This window comes from Chaetodon auriga, chromosome 9 (assembly GCF_051107435.1).
Source record: "Chaetodon auriga isolate fChaAug3 chromosome 9, fChaAug3.hap1, whole genome shotgun sequence".
NCBI classification, from domain to species: Eukaryota; Metazoa; Chordata; class Actinopteri; order Chaetodontiformes; family Chaetodontidae; genus Chaetodon; species Chaetodon auriga.
Genome location: NC_135082.1, coordinates 20,947,715 through 20,964,392, shown reverse-complemented (window position 1 = coordinate 20,964,392; position 16,678 = coordinate 20,947,715). Strand labels below are relative to the sequence as shown.

At 40.9% G+C, this 16,678-nt stretch overlaps 1 protein-coding gene across 1 annotated transcript in view; it reads left to right on the top strand.

The window, feature by feature from the left end:
• The window catches only part of gfra4b (GDNF family receptor alpha 4b), a 41,668-nt gene extending 25,793 nt beyond the window's left edge, over positions 1-15,875 (top strand). Inside the window, exons 2-8 of the mRNA XM_076738465.1 lie at positions 5,504-5,779; positions 6,002-6,082; positions 7,557-7,902; positions 8,682-8,791; positions 9,568-9,702; positions 13,215-13,381; positions 14,626-15,875. Coding sequence (XP_076594580.1) covers positions 5,504-5,779; positions 6,002-6,082; positions 7,557-7,902; positions 8,682-8,791; positions 9,568-9,702; positions 13,215-13,381; positions 14,626-14,769 — 1,259 coding nt within the window. The 3' untranslated portion in view covers positions 14,770-15,875. The remainder of the gene's footprint in view (positions 1-5,503; positions 5,780-6,001; positions 6,083-7,556; positions 7,903-8,681; positions 8,792-9,567; positions 9,703-13,214; positions 13,382-14,625) is intronic.
• Positions 15,876-16,678: the final 803 nt, after the last annotated feature.

Here is a 16,678-nt window from a genome sequence, read left to right as displayed (position 1 = left end):
CAGCGGCAGTAGGAAATGTTCTGCAGTATCCTAATACAGCTGTGACACACCTGCCTGCTGCTTACACGCATGACATCACTTGCTGTAGCCAAAAAAGAAGCTGATTACAGTTGCTGCAAATATAAACTTCTCACATCAGACATTTTGAACTTGCTTGTTTCGGAAAGTGTGAGTAAAGTCCAGCTCTGTTCCACTGTTGCGTACCACAATTTACTTTATAGACATTTGGAAGAACGTAATTTTCCAGCTGAGAAAAATCAAATTTGAGTGAATTGATCTGAGTAATACATTAGGATGTCAAGTCACAAGGTAATGCAACTTGGCCTATTACTGTAAAGCTAGCCACTGGAATCACATTAAAATTCCTGCTTGATTCAAGCAGTCATAGGCAATCTATCTCATTCGTTTAAGCAGAGCATTTAATTCATGCATGTCGTGAAGCGATCACTATCAGCTGACTTCTCCAATCATCAAACCAGTCAGTGAGGCAGTTCCTATAATACAAACTTTCTCACTTAAGACCCTTCAAGCTACTGCTGTGGTGAGTTGTTTACTTCAAGCTCCTTCTGTTGCAGTTTCTTACTACCTGCTTTAAAGACATTTCCTGCCCCGTGCCTTGGGTAATGTTTATTGCATAACTAAGTGAGATATGTGTGTAATGATCAAGATCACAGTCTTCTCTGACAGAAAACAGCTGCACGTCCATTTACTGCAGACAGAATCCTTTCATATATGCATCTGACTGAAAGGTTGTTCCTGAGATTGTTGCTAATGCCACAACTGTTGTTATGTCTGAAGTTCTAAGCAAATAGTATATATGACAATCTTACAGGCAGTATTTTCTTTCAGTAAAAGTTGAAAATAGCCCTTGTTGGAAAAGGATCAATTCAATCAATGGCTGATTTTTTTTTTCTGTTATGTGTAGCACAGATAAGCTACCTCGTGTAGTCTGATGAAAGTTGAATGCTTCTCTTTTCAAAACTTTGAAGCTTAATTACAGTGCTTTTCTAGGTCTGCCTGCACTATTTGTTTGATGTCGAACGTGAAGTGTGAGCGGAGCTGACATTGCTTCATTTTGAATGTAGATGGATATTTTGCTGTCTCATTCTGCCAAATTCAATCTGCTCTGCTTTGATGTCGGAAATTGCAAATTTTGTGCCATAAAAGCGAATAATGTTGTCTTATGCAGAATATCAGACAGCAATGATTTGTAACAGAAAAAAACAGGCTACATTTCTGCAAGCATGATTCATACACTGGTAGAACAACTTATATTCACTCAATAACTTAAATGTTCAGCTCCTAGAATTTGTCACTGATATAACAAACAATGTATACAGGACACATAAGGACCTACAATACCTTCAAAACATGACGAACTTCACTTTTCTCTCGAAGGCAAAGTGCTATACTTAAGGAGCTTAATGTGACCAGCAGGAGATCAGCAAAGAATAAGAACAAATTTAATATTCACTTGGATCTTATTAAAGTGTGCCACTTCTAACTCTTTTCATTTTAATGACTTTTGATGAATGTCTCTGCTCTCAAAAATCTCTCTCCTTTGGCTCAAGGTAATATTTCAAAAGAGCACAAAAACTGGAAACGTGTGGTTTTAAAGACAACTACACAAATGTGATTGATTAAAGCTTCTTTTACAGCTTATATTGCTTGATAAATTGGAAATGTAGAAGTGGCAAAAGCAGGATGAACTGCAGGGAGACTAATAGTGTTACAAGAACTTTGAAAAAAAAGGGCTCATGAATAAATACATAAAGTATGTCTGACACGTATAAATGCTGACATTAATTGTTGAACTTGACAAAAAAAGAGTCACAGCTAATTGTAACTCCTGTTGCTTTGGGTTTTCCTTTATGAGTTAAACCAAACGCAGCAGAACAAGCTTTTAATGAAGGGGCAGCTGAAGAAATACTGTTGGACGAGTGGGAATATTATTAGCACAAGTGGGAAAAACAAGGAGGCAAGAAAGAATCTATTTGACTAATAACTGATTTTTTTTTGGCCACTTGGGGGCAGCAGACACAAGTTGTGAACACATCATTGACTAAACTTTTAAATATGGTAAAAGTGTTAGCAAACTATTGGTTATCTACACATTCAGCAGTTACAGGGGAACACTATCATTTATTTGGAGTCATTTTTCTGGCCAACTGGTTAATGTAAGTCCAGTATTTACTCTGCTTTAGCTTTGTTGTCTCTACTAACCCCTGAAGGAAATATCTGGAGCTTAAGCAGCTAAATGCTCCACTGTGTTCACCAGCTAGTTAGTAACTATGCCTGTCTGCTGTTTGATGCTAAGCAGGTGGTGAAGTCAGTTTTTAGAGCTTTTTACCTGAAAACAGCTGCCTGATGAGGCTGAAGGGTGCTGATCACACAGTCATTCGATACATTATTAAAAATCTAACAAAATACTCACCTTAATTGGAACATGTTTCAAAAGAAATTTGGATTTCTAGCTGAAAGCATGCACAAGTAGCTGCCAAACGCCTGATGCAAAATGGCTGGTATCATGTTGCCAACACCTTTTGTTAGGCTGCCATCAGTGGCGGAGGCTGCTCACTTCAAAGTGAGGCTGATAGCTTTAATCCAACTATTAAGATAATTTACAAAACTTAAGAGCACTGAAACAAAGGTGATACTCATTAAGTGCGCCAATACATTACCATTTCCCCCACAGCCTCACTGCATTGTACGTGTATAGGAGTGAAGGTAACATTCCAGCTGACTTCATTAAGTTTCATTTTCCATTTTATCTCTCCTGAAGTGGACCATTAAGTCGGTGCGCAAGGGTAACTGATCAGCCAATCTGTCTGTGATTTATGTGGTAGGGAAACTGAGGACTTAACTGAGCCTCAGAACACATTGATTACTGACATGGTTAATTGGCTAAACCCACTGGTACATTGAGACAGGCTTATTGGAAATGTCAAATCAAGCGGCTCATTTGCATTCATGATGTATGGTGTCTATTCCAGCTTCTGCCCAGGCAGCACAAACCGACACACATAGCAGGGAGGGCCTGGGATCTCTGCCTTGAATTTGCAACTGACCATCTGGCCTTCCAGGACGTTGGCGTTGGTTGGAACTTTTTTTTTTCTCCACGGTGCATCCACATGTCTGTATTGGATGCACTTAGCTGACATGTGCTGAATAGAGGATGAGAGCTTGGATAACTCCTGATGTGAGTGAGACTAAGTTCACCTGTGGGGTTTCGGTGAAGATCTAGCTTTGAAGGCACGTAATTGATTGAACAGGGTTGACAAAATGGAAAATATGTTGGTTTATTACTTTCTTTGCTCTTGAGTATGTGTGTGTGGGTGTTTTGGAGACCAAAACAATGGCTGAGACAACTTTGCCCCAGGAATACCTAAAGTGTAAGCAGATACAAGCAGATGAAAGCAGCATGAAATTGAAAAGTTTTGATTTAAGCAGGTGGTATGACTTTACAGCGTTTGAATAATGGGATCCTCTTGACTTATTGTGGGTCATGCTCAGGAATATGTTTTCAGAATAACGTGAGAAAACAAATCTAAAGAAAAACATAGCTCTAAATGTACAGAGACGATCCTTGAACAGCAACAGCAACATGTAGATAAAAGTTTTCCTTAAACTGGACACACATGCAAGGTGTAAAACACATAAAACAAGTTGTAACTTTGCCGGTAAAAGGATAATTAGAAAAATTTGCGGGGAGTGCAACAAGGCTCAAAAGAAGAGTGGCAGCTCTTTTTAGAAATTCAACAACTCCACTATAATTAATTCCAGCAAGGGTCTGTATTTTATGTGGCTCATGAGCTCAATGACAAAAGCCTCTCGAGTGAAAACGTTCTGCTGTTAATTGTCTACATTTTCACACCTGGGATCAATGTCTTGTTGCATGTAATTATGATATTGTAAGAGTTCATAGTGCTGCTGTGTGTGCTTTGTGGGTTTGTTTTGAAGTCAAAATCCTTATGGTCCTGAACGCAATCCTAGAAATTCAATTTCTATACACAACTAAATGTTCGCATTTCATTTGTTTTCCAGCAAAATATCAGATCTTGCAATGCAATATCCACCTGCAGGGAGAACCACATTATTTCACTTTTTTATGATTATGTTTAAACACTGACAGCATTTGGTGAAGGTTAGGGAAAGATTGTGGTTTGGTTTAATACAGAAAAAGTCTACAGTAGGGGAATGAGGAGACAAAAAGTGCTTATCAGCATCAAACTGAAACCATAATCTTTTCCTGAACTCAACAAAGAGCTTTTGTTGCCTAAACCTAACAGACGGGATGTGAACCCCTGTCTCAGTCCTGAGCTTTGTATGTCCGACATCCACCCGACCATCTCACTGTGGCTCTGATGCAGGGCTTTGTTCAAGAAACAAACAAACGTTGCCTGTGAACATAATCCTGGCAGCGATTACGAGTCGACTCAAACTCAATATACAAAGCAGGATAAAAAAGGCACAGCAGTTAATTACATTGGAATTCCATATTAATATGCCTCCATGGGGCAGTTGTTTGCAAGTCAGAAGAAAAAAGAGCCATAAAATACTATAAATGCACTAATAATGCATTCACCATTCGTCTTCCCAATGCTACAACCATTGCAGTGTATGTGATTTCACATAAATTTCACTTTCTCTCTGTTCACATGTTTACTTCCAGTACTCATCCCGCCATCCGAGCCAAGCCATGCAAAAAGAAACCCAACAACTCCCATCCGACCAGCTGTTATGTTGTCATGGTGGTGCATGGGCTTTTCACCACAGCAACAGATGAATATCTACGGCTCTTTCACTTGTTAATGTTCTCTGTATTCTGCACATGACGCACACTCATTATTCAAGTTCTGCAACTCATTGAATAGACGTTACTCATGCAGTACAACTGAACAGTTGTTGAGATTATTTTTGTGTGGGGTCTGGGCCAAAGAGGTGTACAGACCGATAGATCAACATAGCCATCCCTAGAGGAAGGCTGCTAAGAGGGCTGTCATACAAAAAAATGAACCAAACAACAACAACAAAAAAAACAAAATCTTTCTTGATTGTCCCTCAACCTGACAAAACAGTCCATCATGCACAGTACCTTGAATGTCTATGCTGAGTTTCACCAAACTTAAGATGCATAATACATTGCAGGTTGTGAAGCAATGAGATTCATCAACTACATCCATTAAAATTTCACTGGTTGGTGTGAGACGAGTGCTGTAATGATTACAGGCAAGAGAATCTCACCTCTGCATTCTCACGTTTCCAGAATCACACAATAAGCCCCCCTGTTGATTTAACTTAATGCTCAATATCCCCTTACAACTGTTCACATTCTTCCCTCACAAATTGCTCTTTTCCTTTCTTATTCCTGACATTTGTGTCCAACTTTTCAGCTTGCTTCTCCTTTATTCCTAATTTTCCGTCACGTCTCATACCCTTACACCTCAACTGCCATCTCCACTCCCCTTATCTCTCTGTTGTGCTCTGATTTTCTCTCTCACAGCTCTGTTAGAGGTTATACTGGCCGGCAGAGACTGCTTGGTGGCCGGAGACTCGTGCTCGAGTGATGAGACTTGTAGTCCACGTCTGCGGACCTTGCGTCAGTGTGTGGCGGGCAATGGCAGCGTGAAGCTGGGCCCCGGTGCCAGGAGCCAGTGTGCCAACGCAGTGTCTGCCCTGCTGTCCAGCCCCTTACACGGCTGCCAGTGTAAACGGGGCATGAAGAAGGAGAAGAACTGCCTGAGCATATACTGGAGCCTTCATCAGTCCATCATACATGGTCAGTGGTTCCTGCATAACAGCTGCCTACACTGCAAAAAGACTCTCTAAAACAAACCAGAACTGTATTTACACACAGCATGGAAGGACTACAGATGGAGCCTTGATGTGAAAAAAGAAAATGACAACAAGAGAAAATCATTGATCTTGCGTGCACTTTAAATGTATTCTGATGTTTCACTATTCAAGCCCGTATTTCTACCCCTGTCTGTGATTCTTGTAGGACTCAACCTGGTGGAGAGCTACCCCTATGAGACAGTGCAGAGGGACTACGACTACGTCCGCTTGGCTTCTATTACAGCTGGCAAGTTCGCTGACCTTCATTAACTTTCACCTTATTTTATACCATTTTACCCTTTGAAGATGTTTTGTTCTAGCACAAATACATGACTCCACTGAATATTTCCTGGAAGCACGCCCAAGGCAACTAGAGGTCCCTTCTTGTCTTAGACACAGTTGCACAAGTTATTACTATTCATCTGAACACAACTCCAGCATTCAAAATTACATCTCTGACTCCAACTTGTTTGATGGCAACCTAATTTATTTGCCAGACTCAGCTGAAATAACATAATCCACGACTGTCAATGAATACTAATCCAGGCATTGTTTCTTATAGCCTCAGGCTCATATAACAATGCAGTCTCATAGAATTGATTAAAATAAGTCCAAACTCTGAAAAGCAGATTACATGTTGTGGATATAAAAATTACAAACCTAGTATTAAATAACAACAACGTGTACTCAATATGCATTTTTCACATTGTGTGAAAGGTCGATGAAAACTTATGTTTAATCTGATTCTAAAATCTTCTAAAATCCTACGTGAATCAATGTCTCTTGCTCTCTGTCTCCTGAATTGCTGGTTAGACGTGGTGTCAGAAGCTCAGTTAATAACATACTTGTCAGTAATGTTAGGGGACAATTCTATCATTAGGGCACAAACAAGACTCAACAGTGACATCAAATGCAAAACACAATAGCTCAAATAATCAACGAGTGGTGACACCAGCTGCTGCACACATTTTAGCCTGACGGCCATTGTTAGGAGGCTCTCAGACTGCTATCACGCTGAAACTGCTTTAAATTATGATCATTTTTTTAAAAGGTTTGATATGTGCGATTGTGAACCTTCTCTATTTCACATAATATATGTGATTGGCTTCTAACCTTGAAATAAAAGATGGAGGAATAGTTATAGTAACAAAGTAGTGAGGCACATTTTACAGATAGGAGGGTGACAGAGAGGGTTTTTTAACAGATAGCGGACAGACATCAATCCGCTGAATACCAAAGTGCAGTCTTTTGACAAATGGCAGCAGCACAGTAGGTTGAAATTCTAAGTCTGGTACTGCAATATGCCAGCTATCATGATCATTTTAATTACTAGGATGGAAAGGCAAGGACTTGGCTCTTGTGCTAACATTAAAATAATGCAAAGGAACCCACTGGGTTATACTTAATGTCCTGAGAAATTGTTCTCTTTTCATAGAGAAGATGAGAAAAGACACCAGACTCCTTTTCTAACACTCATTTAGTTCTTCTGGTCCTCATGAAATGAGCCTCCATTGCTTATTTACAGACACTTCCACCTTGAAGCTGAACTTTAATTCAAAACGACCAGTCTCAACTTCTGAGATTAGATCTCAGCGTGCTGAATAAATAAACACCACAGGTCACATACGCTCTATTTGTATAAACACAAAATCCTTTTGCTCGATTGCTATTATTTCTCCACTGATATCTACGTTTGTCTTTGACCTTACTTCCATCCACAGACTCTGATGTTGGCATGACAACTGTGAATCGCTGCCTGGATGCAGCCAAGGCTTGCAATGTGGACGACTTGTGCCAGAAGCTCCGCACAGAATATGTCTCAGCTTGTATCAAACCCACCGCCAAGTCGGGCCTGTGCAACCGGCCTAAATGCAATAAGGCTCTGCGCAGGTTCTTTGACCGCGTCCCCGCCGACTACACACACGAGCTGCTCTTCTGCCCCTGTACGGACACCGCCTGTGCAGAGCGTCGGAGGCAGACTATTGTACCCAGCTGCTCGTATGAAAGCGTGGAAAAACCCAACTGCATTACACAGATGAGGATCTGCAATGCCGACTACGTGTGCAGGTGAGAACGGAGAAGTGGAAGCTTTTAATTGGCTCCCATTCATTTCAATGTCAGTGTGTCTCTCATGTCCGTAACAGATATTAAAGTTATTTCTCACGTAGCCACGGTCTCATGTGGATACAATAACATACAGCTATAATATGAGCATAACTCCCAGTTTGGTTTTAGTTAATGATCCACCTCCTTTCTCATAGTATACCAAATCAGCAAAGCCAATGTTTCATCATTCCCACTTCATTCAAGTATTCCTCGGATACAGATTTTAGATATCCTCGCCATACATATATGGGCCGGTGCTGTTCAATATTATGGCTCTTTGAAATCAAATAAACAGCCATTCAATCAACAAAATGGCCCGCTGTTTTACCCTAAAGCTTTCTACCACCATCGGTTAGAACACCCTAGAGAGCCTGTTGGAATAACACATTAAATATTTAGCACAGATAAAGAGCCAGATGGATCAGAGTTATCGCTCATTGCTATCTCTGGTCATGGCCATTATTTTTCACAGCCCCATTACACTCAGAGGGCTTTACTAATGATCCCAGGTCTGGGGGATGAAATATATTACTCTTTCTATCACTTTCACATTACAGTCCAATGCTTTCAGTCTTCACCACGGCCAACAATATTTCTTTATGTCAGAGGGGCAAACTCTTAATTAAATGACCAAGTTATAGTAGACACAATGCATAAAAAAAGGAGCAGCAAACTTTTTTGCTCAAAACAACACAGGGATCTATCATGTTCTTGCTAACCAGTGCCCGTTATTTCTGAAGGTCTCGCCTGGCACAGTTTCAGTACGATTGCGAACCCTCCGAAATGTCTGCCAACGGCTGCAAGCAGGGGAACTACGGAGCCTGTCTCCTCGCCTACACAGGGCTCATAGGTAGGTGCACACCTGAGAGGTAACGCAAACAAAGGACAGGGAAAGATGAAATGCAATGAGCAGGTAGAGAGGGGAAACAGCATGCGAAAGAAGATTATGTGCCATATGTTGTGTTAGAGAAGGAACGAGCAAACTGTGCAGCGACAAGGAGGCAGGAATGAGTGAAGGCTAGCTAGAGGGTGAATTAATAAATTCAGAACAGGTTAAGAATGAGTCAGAGAATGAAAAGAAACTTCCAATTCTGAACCAAAAGACAAAAGTTCAACATGGTTTAAGATACAAAAGCAGAAAAATCTCTTATCAGAAGGGGGAAAAAGAGGCTCTTTACACAATATTTAATTTGTTTTATAGCAGTCCGTAAAAGAAAAAGAACAGCCACTTCTCCTCCACGCGCTGGAGAGAGGATCTAATGCATTTCAAGAACCTCAAATGGTGCCCCTCAGCACAAACACACACTTGGCATTTTCATTCCTGTCTTGTATTTATTAAAGCAGTTGAAATCCTACCTCCACTATGGCGCAGACCAAAAAAAAACCTCTCAATGCCAGAGACTTCTGTGACCCAAAAAAAACAGAAAATTGGAGTATTTCTTAGTAATGCTCTATTATATCATAAGCGTCAGTCAAACCAACAGAATTTCAGCCTTGTGCATCAGGTCAGAGAATAGGAAATGCAGTGTCCATTAATGTTTCAGATAATAACGGGCCATAGTGTAACAACTCAAAGGAGAATGAATATTTAATACTGATTGAGGCCTGTGTGCGGTCTCTGTGCAGGAAGTACAATAACTCCCAACTATGTCGACAACTCCACGTCCAGTGTGGCTCCATGGTGCTCCTGCTCAGCCAGTGGGAGCCGGAGAGACGAGTGTGACAACTTCCTGGGATACTTCACTGACAACATCTGTCTCCGTGAGTGTCACTCTATTCACACAATGTACTGGAACGTACTGACTCAGGTTTTTGGGGTAGGGGTTGTGTTTGCATAGAGGTATGAGGGGGCTGAAAATCTGTGCTATTTTAGCGTCCTGTTTAACCGGTGTCGTGCAGTTTAGGGGGAAGGGCTGATCTGTTTGGGGTATTTTTTCTTTCCTGGCATCTTTATGTTGGGTTTTTTCCAGGATACATTTAGGTCTGTTTCTGGTCATGACTCAGTCTCTGTACAGAAAAACTAGGCCAAGAGCAGTGAGATATTAAATGTTTCAAAATGTGCTGTAAAATCCAGTTTCTATTTAGCTCCAAGGACACAATCGACATCATCAGACTGCAATGATAAACAGTTTGCCTCAGTTCACAAATGTATTATGACATTTTTGTCATATTGTAATTGTTTCATGACAATTATATTTTCCATTTTCAGCTCTCTAATACAGGTTACACGTATGTTTCAAACCCTTAAAGCAATAGTTTGATATACTGTGATATACATTAATTTGCTTTCTTGCTGAGAATTAGATGAGATGATCGATATGACTCTCATGTCCAATAAATGTGAGGCTACAGTCAGCATCTGTTTATTTTAGCTTAGCATAAGGACTGGAAACAGCGGGAAACAGCCAGCGTGGTTCTGTAGGTGACAAAATTCACCCACTACCTTTTAAGGTCTTAATTAACATGACATGTCTCATGTTTGGGCTGCATGATATTGGAAAAAAATGACTTTGTTACATTTTTATCTGCTCTATATACAGTAGAGCAATAATAAAGAATTTTCGAACTTTTCTGTAGCAGGTTTTAAATGAAGAGGGCTCCCAATCAGAGTTGCGTCTGACAAATTCAGAATTATAAAACAGAAATAAAGCAGCAACGTTAAACTGTACAAAACAATAAGGCAAATAGCCAGCAGCAGTGAAATGTACATCGCCATAAACCAGCACAGCAAAAACAAATAGACCACAACTCAATTGAGTTTTCAATAGGTGTATTAAATCAAGCAAACAAAGCAATATTGGTGTGGGTGTAAGAGTGTACATGAGAAGTCAATCCACTTGGTAAAGAGTCCATCTTTTCTCCACCCTCCTAAAACAGTTCAGGCCTGTCACTCACTAGAAACTCGCTTATCCAAGAACTTTTAAATCGGAGTAAATTTTATCAGACTACTCTTGTAGATTACGGAAAAGTTTTTCTTTCGTATGAAGCAGCCAAACAGTCGCAGCATGATGAGTTAGTCTGTCTTCCTGGACATCAAACGTCTCGTAATGTGCGCATCACCATGCTGATGCTGTGCAGCCCTATCTGATATGTTTAATCTATCAAAAACCTAACTGTTAAAAGGATAAGTTGTGGTTTCTCATCAGTTATGTGATTATTTTGTGGCTGGGAGCAGTAAAAAAAAAATGTTTCTCTAAGATTTAAAGCAGATATTTGCGTTTATGTAAGCTGAGGTGGAAAATCGACGCTTTCACTCGCACACAAACTGTGTTATTTATAGTGTTAAATACTGTTATAATACAAAACTTCAGGCGCTTGTGTGGTTTGCTGTGGTTTTACTCATTTCACTCCACCGCTGGTTCAGCCAGAATAATTTCATTATGAAGTGAAAGACAAAAACACCGTACCCTAATCAGAATAATTCGCACTGATAACCTGCAACAGGGGACACTCAAACAGACCTGATATGAGAAGCAAAGTAAATCAGTTCTATGATACCAGAGCGTGGCAGGACGGAGCTGTGGGGATTCAGTGAGGCAGATGTTTCCCAGCATGCACAACCAGCAGCAGAGCCATGTATTTAAATCAGAGATCCTGTGCTTTCTGTAGAATTAGCAGTGCGCTCGCTCATTCTCTCTCTCTCTCTGTTTCTCTCGCTCCATTTTACTCGCTCACTTCATTTTCTCTAGTTATTAATCATCCCCTTCATGCTGTTTCCCTGGTAATTCTCCCTGAGCGTTCAGACAGTCACTTCTTAGTGAATTATAAGTAAGCTGGTCCTGTGATTGTTAGATAATTGTACATTTATTAAATCTCCTCCAAACACCTGATGTGCTTTCTTTCACAACTGATGGAAAAAAGTTTGAGAGCTTGCTCGTGAAAGCTGCTGATTATCTTTGGCTACTCTGACAAACATTCCTTCATCCCTCAGGTCTTTCATGACCTGCTCGTTATTGTTCATTATGTACTGCAACACAGATTGAGCTACTAATTAATATGGTGCTGTATGTATTAATGAAACTGAACCCAAAAGAAAACATATAAACTGTAGTCTTTTGTATATTTAAAAACTAAAACAATGGTGGGGGCGGTGTAATAAGTGTGTAATCAGTGTAACACCAGCGACACCTCGTCAGGTAGAGTATGCATGGTGTTGTGTTAGGTCGGAAAAGTCGAAAAATCAGTAGTAAATACAACCTGGATTCCAAAAAAGTTGGGACGCTGTTAGCTGTCAGTACACGGCATGATTTCTTCAAATATTATGGGCAACCGGGAGGCAAAGTGCGTAAAGAGACGGCACTTTAAGTGGAGGATGCAGATCCAAGCCTCCAGATCAGCAACACACTGAGTACTAACTACAACCTCGTTTCCGAAAAGGCTGGGACGCTGTGAAAAGCATGAATAAAACAGAACATGGTAACTTCTTAATCCATCCTGGGAAGGCTCAGTCGCTCACGAGCGAGGATGGAGCGAGGTTCACCACTTTGTGAGCACATGATTGGATAATGGATGTTACTGCATGAGCTCAGGATCACTTCGTGAAACTGTTGTCAGTAAACACAGTTTGTTCTGTTTTAATTTATGTTTTACACATCACATAAATAATGGAAACCATGACATGGATTAAAGGGGAGCACATAATACAATTTCATAATAGGGTGCTACATGGGTGTCTTGTAATTATTGAGTCTTCTGTTCCTCTCCCGTGTTTCCTAAAGCCAATTCTCATCCTAACACTCTCCTTCCATTTCACTCATGGCCTCTGCTCTGCAGTTTGAATAATTAATGGTCCTTGTTACTAACCTCAGCAAGTACATATATATCTATCACCGAACCTGTACACACAACGAGTATCTTTGCTGCGTGTGTGCGGCGAGGTGAATCTTTGGCCAGTCTTTCCTCGGGCCCCCTGCCTAGAAAAGATACAGAGAGAGGTCTCAGAGTTGTTTGGCCAGTGCAAATGGTCTATGAGTTAATGAGGTCGATGTGGAGAGGCAGGTGCAGTTTGGATACTTGAAGAGAATACTGAGTATTTTCTGTTTTCTTTTTTCTCTCTCTCTCTCGCCTCTGCTGACCAAATCCCAACTAGCTCTGGTCCAGCAAAAGCTCTCATGCAAAATTTACCATTCAGAACCGGAGGCATCTGCCATGATTAAATAAGACATGAGAGAAACTTGATGAAAAAACATTACGATGATGTCACTGAAGCCTGATAACAGATTTTTTTTTTTTTTTTTTTTTTTTTTTTTTTATTGCTGTGCCTTGTGTTTTAGAGAACGCTCTCATGATGTTTGGAAGTGAATCGGACCAGCAGCCGACTCTCAGCCAGTCCAGTACACCCAGTCCTGGCCCCAGCAGCAGAGAAAACAGGAGCACCGCTTCTCCACAACAAACCACAGAAACTATGAGGAACATTCTGGAAACCATAATACCAACACAGGTGCGCAGCTTACTTGTCATGCGGTGTTCAGCAGCAGTGAGCTATCTCTGACAGCAGGAGCAAACATTGGCCACAAAGATAATGACATGTTTAAATATTAAAGCTACAATGTGTGGAATTTTCATGTGACGATTATCGTATTTTTAAAGTATTTTGATGGCGTACACACTGGAGCAGTCTATGTTTTGTCTCGTTTTTTTTTCCAGCGTTTCACTCTCAGAGTTCCTGAATGAATCCATGAGGGGAGTCGCAGTGTCGCGCACTGTTGTCTGTCATGCTGTCTTTTCAAATTCTGCACATAGTAGCTTTAATTATTCTCCTTTGTCTTCTGTGTCACTCCAACTTAAGAGGTAAATCATGTCAAGCTGACTGTGATTGAGGCTGACAATGAAAATCTGAATGCAGGACCACAGTAATAGCAGTAATGCTGAGATCAGACTCCACGATACCAGCCATCAAAATGGGATACCTCACGGCGTCCTTACAAAAAGATTAGCACTTGCAAATGCTTCCCCCTTTCTTGCCTACTTTAACTTCCATAACGTGTTTCATAAGGTGGGCCCACTGGATCACATACTCCTTTCCATGCACAGCTGTAACGTGGCAAATCAAATAAGGAGAGGTGTTTTACTCCCTTTTACACTCACTTTCAGGCTCACTTTCAGGTTAGGAGCATTATTCCAAATTAATTATACCTGTGGGTGAACATTACCCTATGCCGACATAAGTACAGTATGCTGCACACCCACACATTTACCCTCATTATATGGACTGAGAAGGGAAAAGCCAGAGCCAACCTCCATTGCCAAGTCACAATGAATGATTCTTAGGTTCACTTTCATAAAAACGTAATCATATACGAACATATCGCAGTGGCTCCCCAGGGTCCAGTGTGCAGTTAATCATTTCTCACCCAAGACATGGCAAGTAGGTATTTCTGATTCTTTGATCGTCTAAACTCACACGTCTCACAATGTATAAATATTACGACGTCTGGGGGACGTGTGACTGTTCGCTGCATTTCAGAGATTCATTCAAGGAGCCCACAGTTTTTTTTAACCCTGAACTTCTTTTCTAAAATGAACTGAGATGGATGATCACCAGCCTGCTTTTACATGATGAGTATTTATGACCACCTGAAACTCAGACAGCTGGTTGTGTACGCTCTGTAGTATTAACAGATCATCAACATTGGACTATCCAAAAAAGAGTGGCCATAAACTGATCTCTATGTCTCCTCCTAGGCCCTGGGAAATGAACTGCTAGTGGGCCAGTCCACCCTGCCATCCAACAGCCCCCCAATCTCTGCTTCACCTCCCAGCCTAATGCTTCAAGCTGCCTTCGGCCTTCTGTTGCTGCTCCTTCATCTGCTGAACAATGGACACTAAAGACTGCAGGGGTGCGTGCTGAGGACCCTCCTATTACCAAGCAGATGGGAGGACCAGTGCAGTTCAGAGGAAAATGGACCGTGTGGCATTACTCCTCCTTCTAAATATGTACAGCGATTCTGTTTTTCTATTTTTGTGTCTACGTGGTCCAGGTCCACCTGCCAGTGTTCTCTCTCAGAGTGTGGGAGACTTGGGCAGAACGAAGCCAGTCTGTACATTTGTACATTGTCGTTTGCGATCAAATCAAGCCAAAATGAAGTCAAAGTACCGCTTTTGTGGACTAACCGAGTTCACAGCTATCCAACTGTATCCATTTTCAAGTTATTATGAAAACATAATGCACATATGTATGATACAAAGACATAAAGTATGTCAGTACCTGTGAAGATTTCTATCATCAACAAAAGCTCTTATTTGACAAGGAAAATGGTTGTTGAGTAAACCAGTGAACTTTGTTTGTGCTCAGCGCACAAAATGATTGCTAAGCTGCTGGAGTATAAGGGGCTTTAATACCACTCTCCTCCACTGACTGAAAGAGGACCATTACTTCTGAATAATACTGGAATAGCAGCGAGACAGCCAAACAACAGAGCTACATTTTGCTCAGACATCCTGGACAAATGCCCTGATCCTCAGCATGATCTAGCAGAGCTGTGGAAAACCAGAGTACATAAGATAAACCTTGACATAATAATCAGTCTCTTCATCAAGACAGTTACCCTTTGTCAAACTGTCTCACCAGTTTATTTGGTACTGCAAAAGCTATAGAAGCTGTTTATAGAAAACACAAGCTCTTGGTCTTTACCAGCAAGGAAAATTACTGGAAATAATAAGAAAAGCAGTCACTCTTTACCTGTAGCTGCTGTAGTATGTGTTTGTGAGTAATCCCGTTTTATTTCACATTGTGTCCGTGAACCTTGCTATACAGGGCTCTGAGCTGTACAAGAAAGGGAAGTGAGAGGTTTGACTTATCGACCGCCGCCAACACCAGTACGGAGCCTGTCCGAGATTAAACAGTAATGAACGATTCAGTATTTTCTGTTCTGGGAACGTGACGGTGAATTCTGAAGAGGATCAGAGGTGCTGCAAATAAAAGTTCTCAGCTCATCATGTTTACATATTAGCATCATTCAACCATTTTTTAAAGGACAAATGCTTTGTTTGGTGCTGTTGAAGCAGACTCTCTCGGTTAAATCTACTGGGGAGACAGAAGCAACACAACTGAACACATGTTTACTCAAACTAATACTCACACGACTTCCTCGAGCACCCTGGAGAGCATTATTTGAAGTGAGAATATGAGAGGATTTACAGCATAATCCGGCCATTTGTGTCTAAAATCTTTCAAACTGATCTGTCTCACTAAAAGCTCACCAGCTGCTTCACTTCAGCTACTGTACATACATCTTGCTTTTATGGACCTCAAATAATGACCTTTAAGGCCAACAGAAACACATCCTCAGCCTTACAACCTTTCAGCACACCATCTCACAAGTACTGTACGCGTTAAATGTTTAATCTATCAATCATTTGACAACTTTAACGATTTCTAGCACTGCAGCACATACATGTACAGGCATGGAGCAGCAGCTAGCTGCCAAAGACTTAACAGCGACATTCAGGAATCAATGGCCAGGAGCAGCATGCTGACACACATCACATAACAGAAGGGGCCAAATGAAGTTAGCATTTATAAAGTAAAGAAACTATCCAGTATCAATTTAAAAGATTAAGAGACGAAAAGAGCAGTTATACCCTTCTTTTGGGCTGACTTTCTCCTGACAATCACCTATAACACGTGGGGTTTCACTGTTTAAATTTTGCCTTCAGTTTGCAGGAAACAAACAATTAACAGTATTCAAGTCACAGCAGTGTGCACAATTAACCCCTGGTTGTGACACAGAATGAT